Source organism: Vespa mandarinia, chromosome 15 (genome assembly GCF_050613455.1).
Source record: "Vespa mandarinia isolate Hongniang chromosome 15, ASM5061345v1, whole genome shotgun sequence".
In the NCBI taxonomy this organism is placed as follows: Eukaryota; Metazoa; Arthropoda; class Insecta; order Hymenoptera; family Vespidae; genus Vespa; species Vespa mandarinia.
Genome location: NC_140824.1, coordinates 282,352 through 310,065, shown reverse-complemented (window position 1 = coordinate 310,065; position 27,714 = coordinate 282,352). Strand labels below are relative to the sequence as shown.

At 30.1% G+C, this 27,714-nt stretch overlaps 2 protein-coding genes across 3 annotated transcripts; both read right to left on the bottom strand.

Annotated features, from left to right (window-relative positions):
* Positions 1 to 400: 400 nt before the first annotated feature.
* LOC118449949 (uncharacterized) lies at positions 401 to 10,348 on the bottom strand (the record flags this gene model as incomplete). The annotated part of the gene is given in 10 exon segments (XM_085661643.1): positions 401 to 2,365; positions 3,264 to 4,017; positions 5,140 to 5,282; positions 5,354 to 5,550; positions 5,613 to 5,754; positions 5,894 to 6,098; positions 7,986 to 8,068; positions 8,528 to 8,662; positions 9,494 to 9,717; positions 9,874 to 10,348. Coding segments are annotated over 9 exon segments (1,725 nt in total), but the record flags the coding sequence as incomplete, so codon positions are not given.
* LOC118449996 (proton-coupled amino acid transporter 2) lies at positions 10,062 to 27,714 on the bottom strand. 2 transcript variants are annotated; one of them, XM_035885300.2, is made up of 11 exons: positions 27,561 to 27,714; positions 20,794 to 20,879; positions 19,284 to 19,400; positions 16,423 to 16,573; positions 16,164 to 16,291; positions 15,884 to 15,968; positions 15,446 to 15,718; positions 15,141 to 15,319; positions 13,908 to 13,940; positions 13,354 to 13,526; positions 10,062 to 13,161 (listed from the first exon to the last, which is right to left on the bottom strand). In XM_035885300.2, the coding sequence occupies exons 2-11, from the start codon at positions 20,877 to 20,879 to the stop codon at positions 12,920 to 12,922; spliced, it is 1,467 nt and encodes a 488-aa protein (XP_035741193.1). In that variant the 5' UTR covers positions 27,561 to 27,714; the 3' UTR covers positions 10,062 to 12,919. The 2 variants fall into 2 exon arrangements, with proteins under 2 accessions (XP_035741193.1, XP_035741194.1); XM_035885301.2 differs by lacking the exon at positions 13,908 to 13,940 and having other exon boundaries at positions 27,561 to 27,712.

Here is a 27,714-nt window from a genome sequence, read left to right as displayed (position 1 = left end):
CCGTCAAAAAAATTGCTTTTAAATGACTAATGAAATTTTTATAACTTCTTATTTATGATGCAATATAAAGGAAAGACAGAGAAGAGTAAATATTCTATCGTTCCACATTTTCACTTTTAACAGTCTTTTGTATTATTAGATCATGACAACAACGTTTCATGATTAGTTCACTAGTTTCAACAATTAGTTATTATAAAAATATTATTTTTTGTGAAATTATAATCACGTCAGAAAATAAAGAACGTTCTCGTGAAAGAAACGTTTGTGAAAATTTCTGTTTACATAAAGTATTATGTAAGGAGATTTATTTAAAGGGGAAAAAGTTTGGATGTCTAAGACATCTTTTTTTTCACAAAGAAAAAGAAAAAGAAAAAGAAGAAGAAAAACTTTAGGGTTGACTGATTACAATTAAATTTTATTAAAAATAATGACTTAAATGTTATACATTTAATATTTACGTGTATTGATATTATTTAAAGATCATATCCTGTATAATCTGGAGAGCATTTAAAGTGGGGATGAACGTAAAAATAGAAGATCTCCCGTTGTTCATAAACAAAAAACGTTATTACAATTCCGTCAGAAATCATCGTTGACGACGATCTCATAGAGAAAATATTTTTCTGATTGCTGATAGAACTGAAACTTAATAGAAATCTGTGAGCGCGTAAGTAAGTGAGTATTAAAATCACTGTGACCTGAATTTCGATCGGAATGAGGATGGAACGGAGATTGAACTGAACTGTGTTAATCGACCTTAAAACGATTAAACTATTCTAGTCCGTTCAACTGCATGAATCAGAAGATGTGAACAAATGCACACGTAATGGCGATGTGATCGAATCAGAGACTCTATACGTGAAATTATTGTTTATACGTGAAATTGTAAGTTACAAATGATTGTAATTGAAAATCGATAAAATAATATGCTTAAGAATGTTGCAAGTGCAACATGTACGCTATTTCTTTTTTCTTTTTCCACGATTCGACGAATTAATTCTATCAATTAATATAAAATAGCAATTGAATATAATGCTGTACCATTTCAATGAATGTACGCCATAATAATTCTGATCGATATTTATAAAAAGTATGTACTTTCTTTTCGACGTTACCAAACGTAAATCAGTGCAAACGTAAAAGCGTACGCTTTCCAATTGCGAACACTACATATTTATGTTCGAAAATAGTATTTTCATGATACAAATTGTGACGCAAACGTCAAAACACGTCATAAAATAGACCCCTAAGAACGTAATTGCAACCTTCAGATGTCGTAAAGGTAGTCATCTACTTGAGAATATCTCACGACAATAATTGTTTTCAATTTTCTATCAATTTGGCAAGAACGCTTATTTTCAGATCATTAACATGCTTCTCAAGAATTTACTATCAAACGTAGGAACTCTCAAAACCTTATTCATTTGAAATTCATCTATACATTCGTCTATTACATTCGTCTATTCTGCTGTTTGCTTTAAAATAATTTTCATGAGATAACGTCTCCGTTCAACCGTTCGATATTAAATTTATTTCGCATATTTTTATTATTTCGAAGCTCTGATATATTTTCTTTTTTTTTCCTATACATTTTTGTATGCTACTCACTAAAGATCAAATTCAATATGTACTTACGAATCTCAAAGTTCATTTCAATAACCAAGTTTCATTTAATGGAGTTTCAATTGCTAGCCAAAACCAATAAAGTTTCAATGAGGTATACTTGCAATGTAATCATTCTATATAAGTTGATTTTCGAACTCTAAAATGATTACTTGTAGATATGAAAATGTATCATTAAGTAGTTCGACGTTAGAAAGATTCGAATCTTTCACAAGTAATACTTTAATATTAAGTATTATTAATAATATTAGTTTGATACGAATAGCTGATTGCACCATTGAACATTTTATCGGAGTTTTGATTTCTTTACTTTTAATGTATTTCGATTTTAACTTTCTTACTTTTAAAGTATTTCAATTTCGTTTACTGAGAACTGAAAAGTTAGTTAATAATTAAAAGACTAACGTTATAAAATGCGTAAACGGTCGTCTCGTTATTCGTATCGAAAGTATTCATAAAAAAAGTATTCAAATCTATTTGACCAGAGTTTGAATATATTTGAAAGTACCGTTTATGCTTTTTTAAATACTTACGAATAGTTCGAGTCTATTTAAAATGATTTCTTTCATTGTTTCAAGTACGTACATATGAAAGGATTCGAAACTATCCAATTAGATACTTACCTGCTTGTAATATACTTGATGCCATCAGTATTGCTCTCACGATAGCTATTCTCAGAATATAAAACTGATTCATATTTATCAGTAGTAACATTCCTTCGTTTTTCTTCTTTGAGAGAATGCTACAAAGGAATTATTCTTATATATATATATATATATATATATATATATATATATATATATAGTTGAACAATGCTCTCAAATAATTTCTTTCAAGTCCACTAGGAAGTAATATTCACTAGCAAGACATACTCTCGAGAGTAACTCGCAATAGTTTTATTATCGAACGACAGCCTTAACAGTTTTCGGGCAAAAAATCGAAGCAAATCCTAAAGTTCACTTGAGAATTTGTTGCATTATAGTTGTTTACGAGAATACTTTTCACATTTTTTTATTAATTTGAGATTAACTTTGAGAATATTTAGGTAATCCCCAACATACTCGTTTAGAGTTTACTATCAGGCAAAAGTAATGTACAGACTCGTGCAAGTTGCTCTTGCAAGAAATTTCGCAAGTTACATGCCAGTGTATTCATGCCTATATGTCACATATATCATATTACGTCCGTTCTTTTCCAAAAGACATTTCTATTTTGTTACTCTCACGAAACTAATTCGTGAAACAACAAGAGAAACTCTTTGATAGTAACATTCTTTTGTTTCGATTTGAGAAAATATTACAACACAAACGTTGTTCTCAGATATCTAGCTGAATCATGAGATAATTACTCTCAATGAGTAGTCACAATTACTGTGTCTACTGTCTAATTAGCAAAAAATACTCTCGAGAGCAACCCGCAATAATTTTTCTATCAAATAAATAGCTGTCTTTCGTTTCCATTTGAGATATTGAATACTACGATGCAATCGCTCTCATCAGATATGTAACTGAACCTTGATCTCAAGTATTTAATCATGCATTGTAATCAAATATGTAATTAATCCATGTTTTGAAATTATTATCAGGAAATATTTTGGAGAGCAACTAGCAATACTTTTTTATTATCGAATGAACAATTACCTTTTGTTTTTATTTGAGAGAACGCCACAATATAATCACTTTCAGATATGTAGCTAAGTCATGCTTTCACAAGTAGATATATGTAATTGATCCATGCTCTGAGATAATTAATGCAGTCTAAACTAACAAACAATATCATTAAGAGCAACTTGCTATAATTTTATTCATCAAGTGAATGGCTACCTTAGCAGTTTTTGGACGGCAAGTGGAAGCAAGTTTTGACATAAGTAAAATTCTTTCTTAAATTCGACAATTGACTAATTATCGTTCGCCAGAAAATGATTAATATTCCGTGTACTTTTATCTATCACACTTATTTAACATGTAACTGTTTTATTTACATCTCTCCTGGCTTGTCTCATTCAACGGATTATATCTCTAATGATAGAGAACACGCATGAATTTCATAACCTAGTCTTTTATTAGTTCTCTCACGAATGTTTTTCAACGCTATCATGATATAATCATTTTTCGTGGCAAGTTAGATAAGCACGATTTATTAAATCATACTGCATAGCATTTATTTACCAGTTACATCATCAATGATTCTTCGATCGAATACAGTCTTGTATCTTTTTTTTTCTTTTTTTTTTTTTTTATTTTCTTCTGATCACTTTTTTCCTTTTAATGTCTTTATATTTTCGTTCTCAACGCTCTCCTTTCTTCCAATTTTTTTTGCAGTTTCAATACTTGAGGAGAAACGGAAGTAACGTTCGATGCTTTTCCATTTACGCGTTTATACGTATCAGATTTTCTGAAAATAATGGAATAAAGCAAATTAATAGAATTACTAGTGTCGTCGTTTTATAAAAAAAATTGCATTTTTGATTTGAAACGTAAAAGTATAAATTCGTCGATTTAAGATCCAGTTAAGGTCTATTCGCATATATGCAACTGTGTCATGCCCGTTCCGTATCTCAATCGTCTACCAGATTCTAAACGATTACCATAGTTCTATATATAACAATTTATATATTATCCGTGTCATGTTCATCATTGTTCTGTGACTTTGACATTCTCCGGTCACATATGTTAACGACCGGTATTTTCTCGATCTGATCACGTAAAGCGGATAATAATATAAACTGTAAAATATTATAAAAATGCAAATAAATCCTCATATAAATATTTTTTTTCCATAAAAGTGCCGCGTTACGTAAATCACGTTACAGGAGATACTATAATAAAACACGTGTTAAGTACTACATTTTTTTTTAACTTGTTTCAAGTTAAAAAAAAAGTTTTTTTTTAATTCCAATTATATAAACGTGACGAACAAGAATATATATCTTCATTTAATTCATGTCATTCATATACCTAAATCAACATATAAATCATGAAATGTGTAAATTCATTATTGTTTACTAATAATGAAATTGTTAAATGTATGTAAAATGAATATACCTTTATTGCACATAACGCGTAAATGTTTCAGACAAAATAAAATAAAATGAAATGTGTACTTTAATCGTCATCGTTATCTTCAAAAATAACATTTCCTCGAGGTTTTTTTCATTTATATCTTTTTTAATTCATCTCAGTTTAACGATGAATATAATGACTCTAACGTAACATACGGAAGGTTAAAAATTAACGCGCGTACGTACATATTTTTAAAAATATATACAGTATATATATATATATCAAAGTCTAAATAATTATTTCAAGACTGCGTTATATCGAAATGGTATTGTTTAAATATCGCGTTATACATATTAATATATTATCTCTACCATGTCATACTGAAATATTCAGAAAACTCTCATTAATGATATCTATTAATCCCTTGCCGTCGTCGAATCAAATAAAATGGAAAAAAAAAAAATTTAATAATATATTTGAACGATCGAATGAAATTTTATTATTGATATCTAACTTAGTGCTTTTGTATTCGTCCAGTGCGATCTTACTATACTTGACTATATTCTTTTGCCTTTCTCGTTCTCGTTGAATGACAATCTGACGTTTTTCCAACTCCTCGTTCAATTTCATTTTCACCCAAACTAATCGTTCCTTCAACTAAACGGGAATGCGTACGTTATTTAATAGTGAACATTTGATAAACGACTTTTGATATATCGATAGATTACCTCGGCTAATGACATTTCACATAACAATCCTAAACCACTTGTTTCCGTAGGATCAAATTCCTTATTTCTAGTAGCCAATCTTAATGATTGAATAGCCTTGATCTCTTTAATTAATTGACCTTTCCTTCGTATTTCTTCCTCCTTTTGCTTAGCCAATAACATTTTCAATTGTCGAGATTTTTCGGATACCTCGGCAGCTGATATTAATCATTACAAATGATTTAAATTCTGTTAGATAAAAATTAACCAATATAAATACCTTTTTGACGTTTCTCGTCGATCATAGAATCGTAAGCATCTCTAGAAGCTTGTTCGAGCTCCCGACATTTTTCAACGTTCTCCGATGCTTCTTTCTTTTGCTCTGTTCTCAATTTCTCTAATCTGTGATATAACTCTTTTTTCTACGATATAAGATGATTTTTCATATGATTTAATTTTTTATTTCTTGCGTCTGACTTGTTCATGTGTCGTGCGTGTGTGTGTGTGTGTGTGTGCGTGTGTATGTGTGTGTGTCTATTTTTCTTTTTTTAACAAATATACCTCCTCTCGAACATTCTGAGCATAAGTCTTGTTCTCGTTCAAAAAAGATCTCTTAGCCAAATAAGCACCTTCTCGTGTTAGCAAAGCTATCAAATGCTTCTCTTCAATCTTGTTTATCTCCTCTTGTCTTTCACGTTGTTTCCTCTCCTCGTTTAATTTTTCTATCGATTCCGGATCCAAGTAACCTTCGACCAACTTTTGTATTCTATGATTCCAAAAGAATTGTCATAAAGAACTGGAGTAATTAATGAAATCAATATTAGTATATTTTGTGCGTAATACGATGATAATATGCATAGTAACGTAAAAATAAAAAGATATTAATGTTACGTCAAGTTAAATTCGATAAGAATTCTTATAAAGAATTTGAATAATTAATAATATCAATAATAATAAGTATATTGCAAGCGTCGTACAGTGATACTATACTTGACACGTGACATATATGCGTAATAACGTAAAAAACATTGATCTCATGTCAGATAAAATTTGATAAGAATTTTTATAAAGAGTATAAGTAATTAATGAAATTAATATTAATGTATTACTCTAACTATATGATACTATGCATGACACGTGATATGTATACGTAATAACGTAAAAACAAAAAGGCATTAATGTCACGTCTCGTGAAATCACATCCTAGTACGTGATTGTAAGTTCGTAGAGTGTGAACCGACGTATTTCCGTTTTTTTTATATCTGTTAGAAACAATTTATAAACCATGTCACGTTGTTCACGCCATTATATGTGACATATTATTACGTATAAAAGCAGTATTTCACGATTTCATGCCGTTCCAAAATTTTATTATTGCGCGGATTCAAAACTAATAAATATTGTTTAAAAATGGACATACAATTTTTTTCTCTTGTTTTTAACTCTTTTATGTTTAACGTCGGCTGTACCTTGGATTATATTAGCGGTATAACAGGTTATGTTATTGTACAGTTATTTTGTTTTAGCCTTAGTATGGATTCTATGTTCTTTTTAAATTATCCTTTAAAATGGCCCTTACATTGGAATATTGTCTATGAAAGAAGTATTTTTTATAATGCAGAGTATATCAATTATTAATTGTACAATCCAAAGATCACAAATTAGGAAATCTGTTTCGTTGAAAGAATACCGATGTATTTCCTGAAGTGTTTCCTTATCTTGATACTTGAGATTACAACCTGATTACACTTTGATAGCGATACGTTTATCTTGAAAAAAGTATCTTGAATCGATAGAAGTCTTAATTTTACTAATGATTTCCATTCTTCGTTTCAGTTTTTCTTTCTTTTCCTTTTTCCTTTTTTTATACCCAAAGATAGCACAAATGATATTTAAGGAATCAGCTATATTTTTGGCTAAATGGCTTCAATGTTTATGTGGAGAGAAACTCAAATTACTGTTATCGATCTATTCCTTCGGATCGCTTTAACATAAAATTTTTAACAGAACATGCAACTTTATTCAATATAAAAATCATCAAATTGCAAGGATCAAAAGATGCGACAGAAGATCATGTTTATATATATATATATATATATATATATATATATATATATATATCATTCTCAATTAAGCCATGCAAAACATTCGAATTCATCCTCCGTCATTCTGAAATACATATAATATCTACTGGGAAATTCTTATAATTCTTTTACTAAATAACTATATTCTTCTTAATTGTTCTCTCTTTGAGAGAACTCAACAATTTATTTCGTCTACCCAGGTCGATTTATGCATTTTATTTCGAATCACAAATATGCTGCAAAATTTTTTATATTCTTCAAAAAATGAAATAGGTATTATTAAATATTTGTCAATGTTTTAACGCGATACAAATAATGCGATACTAATCGTGACATCATAGCAATGTTATCAAACGTAACGTAATAACGTATGATTTGACATGATGTAATATATATTCGTGTTTCTACGAATGGTAATACAATACGTTCAAACACGAAATACAATAGTTTTCTTTTTTTTTTTTTTTTTTTTCATGAATGAACGTAAGATTAATAAACTAAATTGTGACTATTGACGCTCACCTTTTTTTTTTTTTTTCTTTCTAAAGAAGTCAATTTTTTCAACTAACTTTGATACTTCCTTTAGTTCTTCGTTGGCTATTCGTGCACATTCGCGGAGAATCGAAGTTGCGTTTTGCTTAATTTCGACCGGCTACAATAATGTAACATATCGTGTATAAATTTAATCGTACCCGTATTTTATTATTTTTTTTCCTTTTCATCTTTTTTTTTTTTTTAATATTATCTTTTAGATCGTAGGAAAACAATGAGAATTACTTTGAAGATTGGTAGGCGTTTTTTCGGACAACCATCACGTTTCTCGATTTCTTGTTCTACGTCGATTAATTTAATCTCACGTTTCCTCGAACACGCAGGTGCATTTTTATTCGCTTCTCTTAACAAACGCAATGCTTGATCTTTGTTGGCTTCCCGCAGAATGTTCAACCTCTCTTCTATGGACGATGAAAAGTAAATCGAATTTGGTATCTTCCGAGGTGATTTTCTCATCGTAAGATTCTATTCTGGGTAGACGAGGGATCCGTCAAAATGATCTTTCGATTGTCGAATGAAAATTAAAAAGAAAAAAAAATACATGTTAATATAAAATTACTTCTGGCGTCGGTGGTGGACATTTCGTTGCTCTTTTCACATGATTAAGAACTTTCATAAAAATTGGTTTCGTTGTTTCTTGCTTCGGTATCGCCATCATACGTTGCTTTTCTTCTCTCAAATAAATTCGCAACGCCTAGCAAGATGATTCAGATCTTTTATTCGCATATGTAGTCTACATGGTGATTTATGTAGCTTTAACAAGTCATATCTTCTTTTTTTTTTGCAGTTAAAAAAAATATTAAAGAAAAACAGACGAATGATTCCAAATGGACGACTTATTTATGGTCATTTTTTTTTCGAAACTGCAATAACTTTTTCGAAACTGCATTGCGGTTACATTATTTTTTTTTTTTTTTTTTTTTATGAAAACATTCCTTTTTTTTCTTCTTTCGACATATCGAATTTAAAGAATGTTAATATATCTTGCTTTTTCTTTTTAAGTAACCCCAAAGAAAAAAGATCTAGAGGGTTCAAGTCGGAGAAGAGAGCAACGTGTACTGTAATATTTATCAGTCCATATGTACGTGTAAAGAATTTTGTAACGATGCATCTTGAATTGAATTGAGTGCTGAAGCACCATCTTGTTGATAATACATATGTATTGTAAATTTAATCGAGCTTGTAGGAGAATATCATGAAAAATAACGCGATATAAGAATTAACTCTATTAACATAGAGTTACAATGAAGCGTTCGAGTATCTCTTTCAATAAAGACATTTTATCGAAATACCTCGCAAACTAATCATCTTTCGGCTCACATTAATTCACTTCGCTCACATTAATTAACGAGAGGACCAACGATGTATACAAAAAAAAGGAAGATGTTCATTAAAAAAATACAAAAAAAAAAAAAAGAATAACGCAATCGTAAAATACAGATAAGGAAAAGATATGACTTAACAAATTTATATGAATCACCCTGTATACTTATTAATTCTAATCATATTTCAATTTAAATTGAACCTTCAAACGTGGTAAGGCCAACAAATAAGGTTCGTATATCTTTTCTTGGACGAAACTTTCTTCGAATACATCGCAACTCTTCGTATAAAACAAATCCAATGTTTCTTTGCGAAGCAAATAAGATAGTAAATTCAATATTCTGTCAATTTTAAAATGAACGAAAAAATCCATGGTATTTTTAATGGCCAAGGAAGATACTTGAAAGATTAGGACATATGTAATCACTGAAACGTATACTTATTCGTTACACGCTTATATAAGTCATACTGTTTTAAAGACAATCGATAAAAAATAATAATCACACTAGAAAATAATTATATAGACTCGTGAGAAGCTATTCGTAAAGATATAATGTCAGAAATCGGATCAACCATACCTACCCATTATTTCGCTTAAATCATGGTTTCCTTTGTAAAACAGTCTTTGCTTTACAAAAGCCTCGCATGCAATTCTCAAAGGAAATTCAAATCGAACTATGGTCATGAATAATTCTGCGATCTCGTAATGTAACGATTCTGGCGGTACCTCGAAACGTATCCAAACAAAATTAATATTAAAACGTAATAAATAAATTTTTAATAAATACATATTTATTATTAACAACGACAATCGATATTATACCTGAATCTCTTTAACATCGTCGATGAGATATTTCAACGATTTAGAATAGGATTTGCAATTTTTCTCATCGATTTTCTCTCTCATAAACAATACCATACAAAATTCATCCGAGGAGAGATTATGTTTCCTTGACATGAAAGCGTCCAACATCTTGATAACCGGAAGAACGAGGGACAATTGGTAAACATTTCTCTCGTTTATCTGATTAATTAACCTGATTAATTGAGAAACGTTTGTGGTTTACGATAAAAATAACATGTTTTAATTATCTTGAAAGATACCTCGTTTTCAATACAAAACATCTTTCGCGTGTACAATTATTGTCATATGTTGTATAATTATTATCTATGCTATCGTATCTTTGACGTAAACATGACGATATCGAAGAAACAAATCTGTATTGAAGTTTAATAATATTCAATTGACGATTGGGTTCTTTCTTCTTTTTTTTCTTTTTCTTTTTTTTTTCTCTTTTTTTTTTTTTTTTCTTACAATCTTAGACTTTCGAGAGAAGAAATTTGTTTGCATTACTGTACTGTATAATCTTTATGTTATTATCTTTATAAGATCTTGAGAGGGAAAAAAAAAAAACGAAGAAAGAGAAATTGGTATACATTGAAACCTATTATCTCTTCCTACGATTACATTTATAGGAAAAGATATGTGTACATACATTGCATATATATTTATATATATATACACACACGCGTTTCCCTGAGAGAATTTGTACTTCGGCGTATGTAAAAAAAACATAAACTGCTTGTCAGTAGAGAGTATTTTTCCATACTAAATTCTTTCATCTTTTTTGCCGACCATAATTCTGCGCCGATATGAAGTATCACAACAAATATATAATTACAACCGTGAAGTTTCGTCAAAAGATATTGCAATTAGAATCAAGGAAGACTTATGCAGCTAAGTTATGATAGAAAAGAGAAAAAAAAAAGAAAAAGAAAGAGTGAAGGAGAAACAAAAAAGAAAGAAAAAGAAGAGAGAAAGGAAAAGAGAAAGAAGGAAGAAAGAAAGAAAGAAAGAAAGAAAGAAAGAAAGAAAAAGAGAGAAAATTAATTGTACATATAAATGAAAATTCTTTAGCTGTTACAATTTGTATATATATAAATATATAATTATATTTGTATATTATATATATAAATAATGGTATTTATACATATAGATATATAAATATATAAATATATATATATATATATATATATATGTGTATAATATGTATATAGAAAAAGATAAATAAGAATTTTCATACGTATTTCTCTAATTCTTATAAGTATCGTACTTTTTTGTTTTTCGCATCACGTTAATGTCTTAGAAATTTGCTATATAAAAAGAATAACATTATAATTTTATTTTATAACCTACGTAAAAGGAAAAAACGATCGGTCTCTTTTTTACGATTTGTTTTGTTTCGTTTTGTTTCATTTTGTTTTTTCTTCTATTTATAAATATATATCCTTTTATAAAAGTTACAAGAAGTAAGGAAACCGATGGAAGATAAATGAAATAATAATAATAAGCATCGAGTCAATGGATCTTTAAGTTACACATAAAGATGTGCATTAATTGAATTCCTTTGGCTTATCTTGTGCATGATAAAAATCTTTCGAAAAACGAAATTAATAATTTCGCAGATAATTTAAAAAGAAAAAGAAGAAGAAGAAAAAAAAAGTAACAGTACACTTTATCGTTATTCAAACGTGGAATAAAGGATATAATTCTTAGCCATTGCATAGTGAAAGATTGGCAATGTCATTTGACTTTTGTCAGATTTTAAGTGGTACAAAATTTTAATAGTCATTTTTTAAGCACGTGTCAAATTAATAATGAAAAAAAAAAAACGTAAAGGATTATAAACTGATTGATATGCAATGGAATATAATTAGAATTAATATAAAGTTGTACTCTAAACATTCGCAAAGGGGACGTTCCTTTTTTATGATCTAACAAAGAAAAATTTCTTCGGCTATTGTACGCAATACTATTAATGGAGATCCAATTTTTTTGAACCAGATACGATATCGATATGTATATATATATATATATGTACATAGAATTAATCGCGAGAGGGTAGAATCCTTAGGACGGGCAATATAAACTAACTATATATATATGTATCACGATAATTGCAAAGACAGTCGTTTTCTTCTTTTTGTTTTTTTTCTCTTCCTTAAATATTATTTATGTACGTATGTATGTTTAATCGATCTACGATTGAAACGCCGCTTTCGCATCGTTTTCAATATCACAAGCAACATAAAGGGACTAAACTTTGATAGACCTATGATAGTTGCGCATAACATTGGAGGGACCGGCCTTTCGTTATTCTTTTAAGGAACATCCAAGAATAATCATTTATATTCCTTTATTAATTATATCGCTTATCCGATTAATTAATCTGATTAATCAAGAAAGTTTAATGTATTGTCAAAATTGATTCGAAATTAAAACGGAAATTAAAGAAAAAATTTTCATTCGATGCATAAAAATTCTGTACAATTGTCATTGGCCATCCTTCCAACGTAAATTAGTTACTACTATAACTATAATACATATTTATATATATATATATATATATATATATATATATGTATATATATATGTATATATATATATATAAATATAATAATAATAATGATGATAATGATTCTGTATCGTGACAAGCGTCGCTGTCCATTACATCTACTCGTGTCCTGCGTGGATGTCATGGTCCGTTAACCTCACGCGTGCGTCCATTTTTAAAATAATCTAATAAAAATGTAATCAACAAATGGGACTTTGTACAATGTTGAATGTCTATTTATCGAATGCTTTGATGATCGACGTAATGCTCTCGTAGGTTCCCGTAGCGAAGCCCAGTAAACCGATCAACACGATCGTCACGTCCTTAATAACCATAAAGGGACTTAAGTTGGCATTTTGCCAACATACTACCAACTCGATGATGGGTGGAAAGAGAAGGGCCAGCGCCGTGCTACTTACTGCACCGACCAAAGAAATGAAGAGACCCAGCTCTGGTATAGCTTCCGCCAAAACAACTAGAATAATTATTTTTCTCTTAATAATTTTCTCTAAATTTTTCTTGCCCTTATTAAAAAAAGAATTTTAAAATTAAAATATGAAAAAATTTGGAAGGTAGATGGCTGATGGTAGAACGAGAGAATGAGGAAACATCGTAAGCGATACATGTATAATGTATACGATATATAACCATGAAATAAAATACTCACACGTAAGAAAACACAAAGCAGACCGAAAGACTATCTCCGAGAGTACTGGCCATTTAAAGGGACCGAATTGCTCGACGATTCCGGGCCATATGATGGCGATAGGTACGTAGAATTGCAGAGCATAGGTCAACAATATGCTCAACGAAATAGCCAGCTTGATGCATTGAGGTAAGCTGTAAAAATAGATTTTTCGTTACTCCGAGGAGAAAACATGTTCGTTCTTTCATCGTTCAACGGCAACGCGCAAAAACTCCTGAAAAAAAAAGTAAAAAAGAAAAAAAAAAAAAAGAAAAAAAAAGAAGACAGGAATCAGAAGATTCGTAGCAAAATATCAATTCAAACTCATGCTCAAATGTCATGCAGAGAAAAATTTTAAAAAAAAGAGAAAAAGAAAAGAGAAAAATAAACAATTACACATTACGAATTAATTGTTACCTTATATTAATTGTTAATCAACTTCAAAAACATTACTTATTAAATCAATAATTAGGAGAAAAAAAAAAAAAGGAAAAAAAAGAGCACTGCACATCTATCAGAAAATAATTGGTATAAACCTTGCCTGCGAGTAGATCTTTTTCCCGTCCACTCTTCGTATGCAACAATAAAAAACGTACGTTAAGAAAAATTGGAAAGCATAGAGTATTCGCGTCAGTTTCGTTATCGACTCATTTATAATGTTCATTTCGCAATCATTTATACTCGATGCAAGGTACAAGTAATGGCATGCACAAACGATCCAATTGCAGTAATTATTTAACTATGACATTTTTATCGATAACTATGTATTTCCCATTTTCGATGATAACAAATAATGATAATATGGTGTCATTGAAGTTTTCTTATTAATTAGAACATTTGGAGCATTTATATTGGAACAGCTAAACATTTATTTGAAAGATTACATATGACGATGGAAAAATTCTTTTTTCAATGCCATGTTTTTACGAGGCCGTCGGCATTTCCAAGGTCGTCGGCATTTTTTTTTAACGGAACTTTACGATTTCTTTTTTGCACGGATTGATTCCTCATACTATACTGAATGCAAAAAATTACAATAAACGTATATATAAAGTATTTATTAATAAAAGTATTAATAAAAAAAAGTATAAATGAAGGTAATATCGAAAAATAATTAAATCACGAGCTCTTTTGAAAAAATGCCTGATGACTCATTCATCAATTATATGCACCTGCAGCCGGAAAAGATTAATGTTCATTTGCATTTGCGAAAAAAATATAATCCTGGATATGTAGTAGTCTACCTTGAATTTTTCTTTTTTCTCTAACCTATTTTTCTAATTTTAAACAACAAAAAATATATACGGTTCATTACAATTACGTGAATCATCAGAAATTTTCTTTTAAAAATATCTCGCGAATTAATTATTTTTGAAATAACTTTTTCAAATATTGTAACTTTGTTCTGAAGACTTTTTCCGTAAAAAACATAAGTAACGGAGATATTTAAGTGTTCCCATTTAAATGCCCCACTCTATATATATATATATATATATATATATATATATATATATATATATATATATATATATACGGATTCAGCCACGTGAAATCTTATAAACTGTTCTGAGACTATTACAGGAATAAGAAAAAAAAAAAATAAAATTGAATACTGTTGTTATTACATTAACATGAAAAAATAATAATATAGAAAGATATTATATAATTTGTCCATTTAATAAAAGTTTCTAATGATCTTTAAACAAAAATATTTCACGTGAATAACTAAATTATAATTAAAAAGATGATAACTATAAAGTAATACTTACACCTCTGTTAATTCGAGATTCAGAGTGACTGAGCCTCGTACATCGTCACCGTACTTTAAATAGGATAAGAAACCCATCACTACGAACATGGCACCCACGATAACCATACCTACGTTCAATACTCCGAATGGTTTGTTGAAGTTGCTTGGCTTCTTCATCTCGTTCTTCAATGGCAGCACCTGGACAAATATGATGCGATGTAATTTAGATTAATTATTCGTTCTTATCTGTTTCTTTTCTTTTTTACATGCAGATAGATACAAGTAAATATAAAGATCGTTTTTTTTAAATCTTTTGATACTTACCAAAGTGATACCCTCGAAAGAATATATAACGGTGCCGAAGAAGAGAGGTAACTCGTGCCAATCGGCGACGTACCGCCTCTCAGAAATCGCCGGTATGTCGTGACTCATAATATAGACCGTCGCTATATAGCCACCCATTACCAAGAAATTCGCGACTGACGTTACAGGTACCAAATATTTCAAATTTCTTATCCACGTGCTGAGTATGATGGGTATCAAGACGATCGCCATGTGTTGATGAACGCTCAATTTGAGGTTGTGGGCGTTTAGCACCTGTCGATTTTATCGTTAACATTATCATTATTATTATTAATATCATTATCGTTACGTTTAACGATATAATGGAAATCTTAATATTAATCTCTTATTATTTATCTCAATCATTTTTATCTACATATATATATATAGATGTACGTATGTATGTTGTATTCTTCTTACCTGTTGCATATTTGTCGAAATAAAAACGAAATACACGCAGCAGAATCCGAGTTGCGTTACGCATAAAAATAAATTAACCATTTTTCTGTAACAAATCGATGCAAGTGTGCGATGTAAAATGATGGGTAAAATACTTGAGTGTGGTGGCATCGAGGGGACATGAGAGAAAATAAATACAAACGAATAAGAGGAACCGTGGCGGTATATATAAAAAACAAAAAAAAGAAAGAAACAAGAAAAAGAAAAGAGAAAGATCGATAGTAATTTTCTGCTCTCTTACCTCATGAAAACTGAATATTTACGAAGCGCTAAGGGTCCAGTAGCGAAACATAATTCAACGGTACCGGCAAAACCAGACTGAATACTCGGATCACCTACACGACGTTTTACCTCTTCGTTACATTGTATCTAGAAAAATAAATCTATTATATATATATATATATATATATATGTGTGTGTGTGTGTGTGTGTGTGTGTGTGTGTGTGCGTGTACGTATATTTTTTGTTACCATCTAACTCAATCCTTCAATCATACGTACGAGAATGTGTTGGGCGTGGACGCAAATAATGCCGAGGAAGATGGTTAAGGGTGGTGCCAGTAACAATCCGGCATGCTTAAAGGCGTCGCCTAATGCGAAAATACCGGAACCGACGTTACCCTTGAACAGGTGCATCATGGTCTCAATATACCTACGACGATTCAATTTATTTTTTAGTTTTAATAATAATCTTAATAATTACCATAGCTCGTCAAATTGACTATTTCAACGATTAAAAATAATTGTATTTTCTTTTTTCTTTTTTCCTTTTTTTTTTTTAAATACATATGACCACAACGTACAAGTGAGTTCCCTCAATTTAGATAGCAATCAATGAATCATTAATCATGGAAACTAAAAAAAGCAAGTGAAAAAGCAGAGGAACTATTGCGATTAAACGCTAGTTTCGCTATTAATTAGTATATATGTAGTATCTTTTTCTCTCGTGATTAATAGATAGATCCTACAACGTCATATTTACCGAGTCGAGTCGAGTCGAAATCACGACTAGAGACCATGGTACATCTTCGGTGCAAATTTTCCGAAGCATTCGCGTGGACTATAGCGCGAGCTAATTTAAAATCGTCGAGGAATGAAATCGGTCGACCGAGTTTGGACGCATTCGTTCGTTTCTTGTTAAGATACTAAAAGTATCAAAGCTTCGCCTAATTTTACATGATGATCGATACAATACTAACTCAGTAATATCGAAATTGTCCCACAAATTTCACAACGAATTGTCTTTACGATAATATTTTTCAATAATTTCTAATGTCAAATATAAACTAAAGGAAAACTTCATACGTACAACAAATTACATGTCTATTTAAAACATATGTTTAATATGTTAAAATATATGAAAAAAAAAAAAAAAAAAAAAAAGAAAAAATATCAGTTCAATATACTTTGGAATAATGGCTCGCCGAACGATAAGTTAAATGTAGGTATTACGCGAACCGATGGGTGCTTATGCCAAATTATTTATTTCGGTCTTGCTTTTGCTCATCACAGCGTAGTTTAAATCCAGACCTCGTGACATCTATGCATGCAAAGACTAGTTAATGGCAAGAGAAAAAGAGGGGCGGGGGGGAGAGAGAGAGAGAGAGAAATAGAACTTACATAAACAGTTATCGATACAAAGATCGCTAGATAACAATATACCTGTGTATTCTTTTATTTTTTTTTACTGATATTACGGAAAATAATTATTCTTAACGATCTTATTTTAATTGTAAAACGTTTAATAAAAGTCGGAGAATATTTATATATATACACATATATATAGAATATTTATATATATATATACACATATATATAGAATACCTACGTACCAGAAATTGCATTTGTTGCATAATACCTAGCAATTGTTTGGATTACAAAGCAATAGCAATTAATTTCGATTAAAAACAATATAAAAAGAAAAAATATGATAGCGAGAAACAAATGTCATTTATAAATTGATAATTTTCAGAAATTTTCAGAAATAAAACTAAGGCGATGATCCAAGTATAAAGATAAAAGTTACTTCGCGACACACTCGAATGTTTAAGGACGAATTAAGATTCAACAGTATTAAGATATTTTAGCGCATTAGAGGCGTACGCGACCGTGTTTTAATTGAGCAAATTCCACCTGAGTTAAGCCTGAAATGATATAAAGCGCAAGAAACTGCATAATTTGTTCAATTTGTTCTCTTCGACAGAAAGTTTTGTCGATTTTCGACTCAACCCAAGAGATCGATATTCGTATGTAAGTATTTATGTATTTAATAATCATTCACAAAGTACCTACTTGAAAAACCTTCAAAGTAAGCGATTAAAAGGACAAAAGAATAAACCGGAAGTACTTGCGAAACGCGATTACCTCTACCTCGGATTAAATGATCTTTAATTCTATTTAAGTCCAATTTAAATTTGAATCTAATTCAATTGACTTACAATTCAGATGCGAAGATGCATAGAAAGAAAAGAAAAGAAAAAAAAAGAAAAAAAGAAAGAAAACAAAAAGGAACAATTCTATTTGCTCAGCGTATTTACCAACGACATTGATTGTAACGAGGTCGCCTATATAATATTACTATTCTGTTAATTACGTGTAATATGTACGTAAGTACATACGGATCGAGTTAAATGGCTTAGAGGATTACGTGCGACATGTGGAAATTAAAGTTAATCAGTTGCACGGGTTCGTGAATTAAGGAAGTAAGCTTGAACACGCGACATTCATGAATAATTCACGTAGAAGCGAGATAAAATAATGGGCAAGTAACTAAAGAATTAAACCAATCTCTATCCGGTTGAACGCGTCTACGTATTCGGAGTCTACATTCACCAAGTTGGCTTTTGCACCGAATGTATAATAATTCATCTAAACAAAGTTTCTTTTCCTCGCTGTGCCGTCTAATTTCTCTTTTTTACTACTATCGGAGTCGACTCATCGACAGATATGCACTACTTCTCCAGCCATTTTATCTTTGTGTTGCATATTAAATATCACGAGAAGATAGAGGTATGTAATCGTTAAACACTCCGACTCATCCAATATCTTACGATTAACTCTCTCTCTCTCTCTCTCTCTCTCTCTCTCTCCCTCTTTCTCTGAAAGTGGATTAATTAAATTTAAGAGTAAATTTAAAAAGTGCTTAAAGTTATAAAAGAAAGAAATAAAAGAAATGATAAAAGAAAGAAATAAGATGTATGTTAATATAGGACATAGAAAACAAAAAAAAACACCTAGATATCGAGCCAATCAAAATATCACAAAAATTTCTTATAATCGACGGGGTTTGCATGCATATACGTGTGTATGAGAAATTAACTAATTGCACATTGATCTTAAACGACAATTCGAATAATACTTACGAAGTTGGATGATCTACGGTCATTCCATGCTCGTCGACTCCACCTTTCATTTCTCCTCCCTTTTCCATCGATAAGATCGGATCTTTTGATTGAAATGCTCCATAGGTACCGCCATTGCTAAATAAAAGATATTCGATGAACATTGAAAATGATTCGTATGTTATTAAAATTAAATATCAATCGAGTAACGTTATAATGAATTTTCAAAATAACATTATCAATTATATTAGTTACGAATAAAACATAGAAAATGTATAAAATATTTCTCTTTTGTTTCATGCATCGAACGTATAATAAGTAACTATCGATCAAGGATATAAGCAATGGCTTTCGTTCATTTACTTTAAGGCATAAAGCCAGTCGCATACGAACTAACAAGTGAAAGTGTCTGATCTAAAATGAAACACTTTGCAAGTTTCGCGCGCATTACTTTGTGTTTCAAGGTAAACCTCTGTCGACTTATATGCCGCTGCAATATATTATACATCTATATAATATACATCTAAGTAAACATATAAAAGCAATTTAAAAGATTCGAGTCTTAAGAATGAAAATATATTATTTTCAATATTAAATTTATTTTATCTTTCAACATTATCTCCTTTAATTTCAATCCATCCATTCAGCTTCGATGCTTTCATACCATCTCGGAAATTTTATTTTTGAAATACTTTAAAAGAGTTGCTTACGTTAATTATCGATTTGTCGTCTGATGAAAATTGAAAGTATCGTCTATCATCAAGAAATATTTCGTGACTAAAATTATTTCGTGATTTTTTCCGTTTAAAATAAATTTTAATCGTAAAAATAAATTATGCAATTTGGAATTTTACAGACAGACGAAAGTCTAAGGGAACTAATTCTGGAGAAGAAGTAGGATGGGAAAGCAAGGCAAACTTTAAATCAGCGATTTTTCCCACAATCATAAGGCTTGTACGGGAATGTATACTGTCCTGATTTTTATGAAAACAAAAAACAAAGAAAAAGAATATCAACTCTCTCTAAATTACATTCATTAATGTCTAGATATTATATATATATTATAATAGATATTATATATATCGTTTGTTCTTCATCGAATAAAATTTCGATTAAGAAAAATTAAAAAATCGCATGATTGAGGCTAATTAAGATAACCGCATGCGAAATAAAAGATATACCTATCTTTACATGTAAAAAGATATGAATATTATCGTCAATTGGATTCTGAATTTTTCATGATTAGTTATTATCTACTATGTATTGTAACTTTAACGATAGGCACACGCATATGCAGATGTTCACGCAACTATATGTGACATATTTACCAAGTATTATAAATATATAACTATTGTACTCTTGATATCACGAACAACAATAAAAAGCCTGCGCTTTCTGTCGTACATAGGCATACTTTTTAACGATACAAATTACGTTTGAATAGCTTATGTCGCTCATAAAATATCATTACGTAATAAACGTTTCGATTAATTTTCAAACCATCGCTTACAAAAGAAATATGATTACATACCCAAGCGATTCCTTGAACGTTGTCTCATCTCCATGAATGGAATTTTTTTTCGTCGACATTACAGCCGGATTGCTGTGTAATTCCATCTAAGATAAATGAAATAAAACAAATTTGATTAATCTTCAATATTTAAATATCTCGAAAATTTTCCATTCTACATTAAACGAATAAAATCTAAATATATATATATATATATATATATATATATATGTATGTATGTATTATATCTAAGCGATAATACATTTCGAAATAATATATTTCGGTAATATATTGGTATCTTAGATTACAAACTTTTTTCTAAAAAAAAGAAAATATATTACAAAGTAATCAAAGTATAAATTCATAAATTACATTTAAATTTGTTAGAGAAGATTAAAATCACCGATATTTCATAAAACAGCAGTCAACTAATCGTATCGTTTAATGAGAGAACTTTTTTCTTTGTCAACTTCTTACACGTATAGATATATAATAATGTTTTTCGAGTCAATAATAACAAAATGTTATTTTCTTCGTCTATATCGATTTATAAGCGCCTTCGGAATTATTTTCAATGACTCAATGAATGAACACACCCAACGTATGTATGTACGCGTATGTGTGCTTATATATATACATGCATATGTTTGTATATAAATACAAGTTAAAGCGAGACAATGCCAAGAGGAGAAAATGACATCTTTCATCCATTTCCACAGCTTTTTTGTCGACTATCTTTATTTGTGAATGAAAGATTTCCAAAATTTCACAAAAGAATGAAACGTTGACCTTCTTTAAGAAAGAAACAAAATTATAACAAACAGATACATTTACAGTAATAAAATGCACGCCTATCTAAATATAAATTTTTGTTTCTATTTTCTTTTTCTTCATATTTTTTTACTTCTTTTTTTATTTATTTATTTTTTTTTTTTATCTCTAACAAACCTTGACTGAATTTCATCATTGAAAATTCTTGTTCTTTATAGGATATTTATCTAAAGGGAAAAGAAAAAAAGGAAAGATATAGAGAAAGAAAACTACGAGAGAAGGTTGCCCTCAAGATTATCGATCGCATTGAAAAAAAAAAAAAGAAAAAAAATTAAAGAAATAACGAATAAGAGGATAAAGATACGAGAACGATTTCGATGAACTTTCTGTTTGAGCGAGATATCTGTCTCGAAAAAGAAAACGAAATCTCCCGGGCACGAGAACGAACTGGAAATGCAATAAAGTTATACGTACGTACATGTATATGTATGCATATGTGTATATATATATATATATATATATATATATATATATATGTATATATGTATGTACCATTACTTTCCACCGGACGATGGTTTATCAAATCGGGGTCGTACAGAGTTCAACTAAGGACTCACGATCCGGTTTCTCACGGAAACGTGACCGAACATCTGTCGACGTCGTCGGTTCGAGATCTTTTCGCCTTTTCCTCGGTAATATTCCATTGTTAGTCTCGAATGCTATCTATCGTTACGTGTTTAAGTATTTATGCGTATACGTGTATTACATACATACAGGCAGTCATAGATATACAAGTAAATACACATAAATAGAAATAAAGTAAACAGGAAAATTCCTTACGAATTTAATTCGTCCCAATAGAGAATCACTCTTAATCCTCTAAAATCCAATTTTCTTTTTTCAACAGGTCGAAACAGATAAAAAATTTCAGAAAAAAATTTTTCCTTTATGTAGAATATCTTACCATTGTGAAAAATACGTATAGGTTGCCAATTAAAAAAAAAATAAAAGAAAACAATGTCCATCTCGAAATGACCTTACAAGGTCTTGTCTGAACTATTTTTCTCAAAAATGCTGTGTTTTCAAAGGAACATACAAGTATTATACTTGTATACTCGTTAAGTATAAAATATAAAAAAGTATTAAAAACTTCATATATAAATTGACAAATAATATATAATGATAAAACGAGATAAAAATTCAAAAATATGAAGGAAACTTGCAAATATTTCATTTTAATAATTAAAAGATAAGCAGAAAGAGAATATTATGATAGTATTCATCGAAGGAACTATCATCTTTCTTCTATCGAAGAGTTCGTTACGTTTTTTCGACATGTCACACATGCGGATTAAACATTTCATTTGGAAAGAATTTTTTTTCATTTATAACCGAAAAAATCATGTGAGATTTTTATTAACAAATCGATTGAATCGAATAGCTATTGATTTCATCTCTTATTTTGCACCTTGTCAATCGTTCGATCGAGATGGAAAAGCATGAGAATATTTTCACGAAAATAAATCAACTGTTATCGGAGGATTTAAATACACACACAAAATATTATATTTATATATAGGTAATTACGGATACAACGCGGATATTCCGTTCCATAGAAATCCCGCGTTATATAAATCGCCTTACGCGAAACTCAATTATAATAGAAAAAACGGGGTTAGGTTTGAAATTTTTTGTTTTGAATTGTCCTGTTTTTATCTTCTTTTTTGTTAAATTATATAAACAACACATTAATGTAACAAATAGGAATATACTTTTAACTAATTCAAATAATACATGTAAGTTAATATAAGTTAATACCTGTGACATATATCAAGATAAAAATCTAAACATTTCAAGATCGTGTATATCGAAGCTACGTTTTCAAGTATCGGCTTATACAAGCGCTATTACCTGAATTTCAAGATCGCGTTATGTCAAAACCGTGTTATATAAGGTTTCCCTCCATATATATGTATATATGTATATGTATATATATCGACGTGTACGTGAACATCTAATAGAAGGTGAAAGGAGAAAAAGAGATATGAAAAAGTCGAAAAACGTGCTGTCTTGTTCGAGTGTGAGTGTCGTTCCTACATTTTCTTTGAACTTTCAAATGAAACGCAATTTCCTTATTTTAACAAATTAAACGAATATGCGAAACTTTCCATTGAGATAATATTTATAGTTTTTAAAAAATAAAGATTTCATTTTTAAGCGTGACGGTGACACTGAGAGCTGACCATTCGTTGAAAGGTTTTCAACTCAATTTCATAACAAGAAAAAGAACAATTACATCGATTATCGTGGACACTTAAATGACATTTAAAAGCGAGATTCTATTCTATATTACGAGTCGTCCGTTAATTTGTGAAAAATCACACGATAGGCTCTTTTGTACAAAACGAGACTTGAAAGAAGACATTTTAAAGCAAGAAAATGAATCAATGCTAACGCCAGCCATATTTCGCATGCTCGTCTCGTAAGCTCGTTTACGAATATTCGTTTCCTTATATTATAGTCACGTCTAAAGTAAATCGCATATAATCGAGTATAACTCTAAACTGTAACTAATAGCAGCAAGGAGAACATGTTCTTATATCGTCAAATTATTACCTTTGAATATGTTCCTTTTTCTTTGCTTCCTTTTTTGTTTTCTTTTAATGATAACGTCATATCGACGATAAGAATATTATAGTTAAAAAATACGAAAAAAAAAACTTAGAAATAGCGTCAATATTAAAACATTGAAATAAATTATTTACATTAATTCTGAAATAAATTTTTTTGTAGGACTTTATGAGATAGAGATAGATAATTAATAAAGAAAATTCCTCGATTAAAGGTCTGCAAAAACGATCTTGAATCGTTTAATTCAAATCTTTCACACGTTCCGAGATTACTTACATACATATACACATATATAGATACGTAGCGTACCGGCTGAATGTGAATTAAATTCACCGTATTATGTTTCATTTCAATTCTGACGATGGTATATATTTTAATTTGGAATGAAATCATCGCGTCTCTATGAGACCATTGAACGAACGGGATTACGCATACATGGAGCGTGTGGGAGTATATCTCGACAAACATCTACATAAAATATATAGGTAAATGTGTTCTATAAAGAATCTTTTGAAGAAAAAAAGAAACGAAAGAAGAAAAAGAAAACGAAAGAAAAAGAACAATGAAAGAAATAAAAAGTGTGCACATTACTGATGAGGAGGAGAATGCTTGATATGACAGATATGATATACGTCTTGATAAAAAGAACAATAATAATAAAAGGAACATATCCGTTAGCATGATATTATTATACCTAAAAAATTTCATCTGGGAAGATCGTAAATTTTGTTAGAAACAATATTTCTCCTTTTATCGTGATCAATAGAAAGTAATAGTAATAAAAAAAAAAAGAAAAAAAAAATTAAACAAGAACAAAATTAGATAAGTGCAAATAAAAACGTGAGATGATAAATACAACTAGCCACTATCAGAGGCGCCAGATTCTTACTTGACATTTCTATGCGAATTGCTATCGTATCTCGAGATATATCATCTCTCTCTCTTTCACTCATCCGTTACTGCACGCGAGGATATGCTCAGAGTCATGCTTTGGCGAGGCCAAAAAAGCTTACGACGACAATGCCAAAATAGAATCGTGTACGGTCGGTGCTCGGCCGACCACGCGTCCTGGTCGTTCACGTTTCTCATTTGTCGTGTTTCTTCGATATACACCACGAACGAGGAAATATGATAACAATGAGCATTGAAGGTTTGTCTCGAGGTCGACAAAGTCAAGGAAATCGATTTTATTGATGCTACTCAGTGAACGAAATATTCATATGTATTAAAGCGACCTTGTTTTTACGTTCACGTTCGCTTTTATCGTAGAAATCGTTTTCGTGCGAAAATTATAAGATATGAATGAAAATCAACTGTGCACGCTTTGAAATAGCAATATATAAATAAAGATAAAAAGTAAAGCCAAGGATGAAACGTGTGTGTGTGTGTGTGTGTGTGTGTGTGTGTGTGTGTGTGTGTATGTGTATATATATATATATATATATATATATATATATATGTATATATAAAGTCATAAAATCTAAACGTAAACATTGGTATGTTTTACTCAAGGATAATAAAATCAGTTTTTTCTTCGAATTGAAGAACCAGTATCAACAAGGAAAAACGTTCGAACATTCACCATTGCCTTTATCCCCGCAAACCATACCGTAATAATCGTATCGGTTCTTGACTTTCCCATACTCTCCTTCGGTTAATCTTGAAGTAATATAATACATAAGTATAATCAAAATCAAAGTACTTGATCGACAAACGTTTGGTCCGAAAGATGTTTACGCAATAATCAAATGATGATTCGACATCGATATGTCATCAAATAAGTCATCAAATTCAGTTGGCGAATTTCATCTATCCCATATTTTTCTCGATGTTTATACTTTCTCATTAAATATTATAAAATATATAAATATTATAAAATATTTTTCATTGTCGTTTAAATAAAAATGGATTACGGCTCGCTCGCTCGCTGGGTCGGTCGTTTGTTCGTTCGTTTTCTCTTTCTCTCTCACCCTCTTTCCGAGAAAAAAATCTCCGTGAAAGGAATTCTCGCTAACGTAAGTAAATAAGGTAAAGCGCACACATAGACATTTGATAACAAATACTCGTTACGAGTAATTAAACGATAAATCGTTATCCGATACATCAGATTATTGTCAGAGCATTTTGTATGCCGTAATATCATTCAACGAGACGAAGGAATGCGTCGATAAATAACGACTTTAAAAACTACAGCGACATTTAATGGCTTCGGAAGTTAATAATTTTGTACATTTACTATTTGGACGGTAAAATTCAAACTCGTGTATATCAACAATAAATATAAATGAATAAATAAAACACTTTATTAACAAGGCATCGACACAATTTATCGAAAGATTTACGACTCGAACTTGACGCAACTTGAACTGGAAATCAATCCGGATCGATCTAACGACATCTGGTTCGAATTTATTATCGTTTCAATATCATCGATTAATTTCGACTTTCATCTTGATGATGACGAAATTAGTAAGAAATATTGTATTTGATAGGTAAATAAAAGAAAATGAAAAAAAAAAGAAAAAACTAAATTATAATAAAATTCTATTATAATAGAATACATTCTATTACATTGAAAAAACAACATTATTCATTGGGCACTTAGCGTACTGTTTATACCGCAAACATTATCATGATTTATTATACCCAAGCGAAGTAGTTATCCTTGATAAATACTATTGAACAGGAAATTTCCTTAACGAATCCATATTTCCCAATACAATATACGATATCATTCGATTTTACTCTTTTTATTGTTTCCTCGATTACGAAAATCCTAATGATTATAGGAGATACGATCTTAATTGATCTTAAACAATTCGAAAAGAATACGAATTGTCAGGGTGCTCGTATGCTTGTTAAATAGAAATTTTCTCAGAAAAATAAATGAGAGCATCGTGATGTCAAAACGGGAAGTTGACGTTATTCATACGATTCGTTAAAATAAATGAAATTAAACCACGATCTACATGCTTTCGATTCGTAGAATAGTTTATCGCGGGTAAGATAGAGAGTAAAATTCACGTGTACGTTATCTTTACATCCTCTTTTGAAGTATGATACATTCTTAATGAGAAAAAATAAAACAGAAAGGGAAAATTTATGAAAATAATAATCTCTTAGATTAGATCTCTAGTTCTCTTCATTTCTTTTTTGACGTTCAATAAGATCATACTACGGTGTTTCATCAAACTTGATAGATCGAATTCTATCGATATAGAAATTTCGATTAACGTTGCGATTCTTGAACAAGTCCTAAACTAATTCAAAATGTATCCGAAGTTCTTTGTCAAATATTTTCTACGCTTTCGGGATAAATCTCGTACGTAAGAAAAGCATTAGATCCGATTGAAATAAATAATAGAGAAAAATGCATAAAGACTTACCTTCGTTAATACTCAATCCAACGATTTGCTCAATGAATAATATAATAACTGATAACCCATGGATATCGCAAAGATATTATCCGTCGTTCGCTCGTAAACACGTACCGCACGTTCGGATGCTTCCGTGCGACTGAACTAAAGTAGTAATGCACAG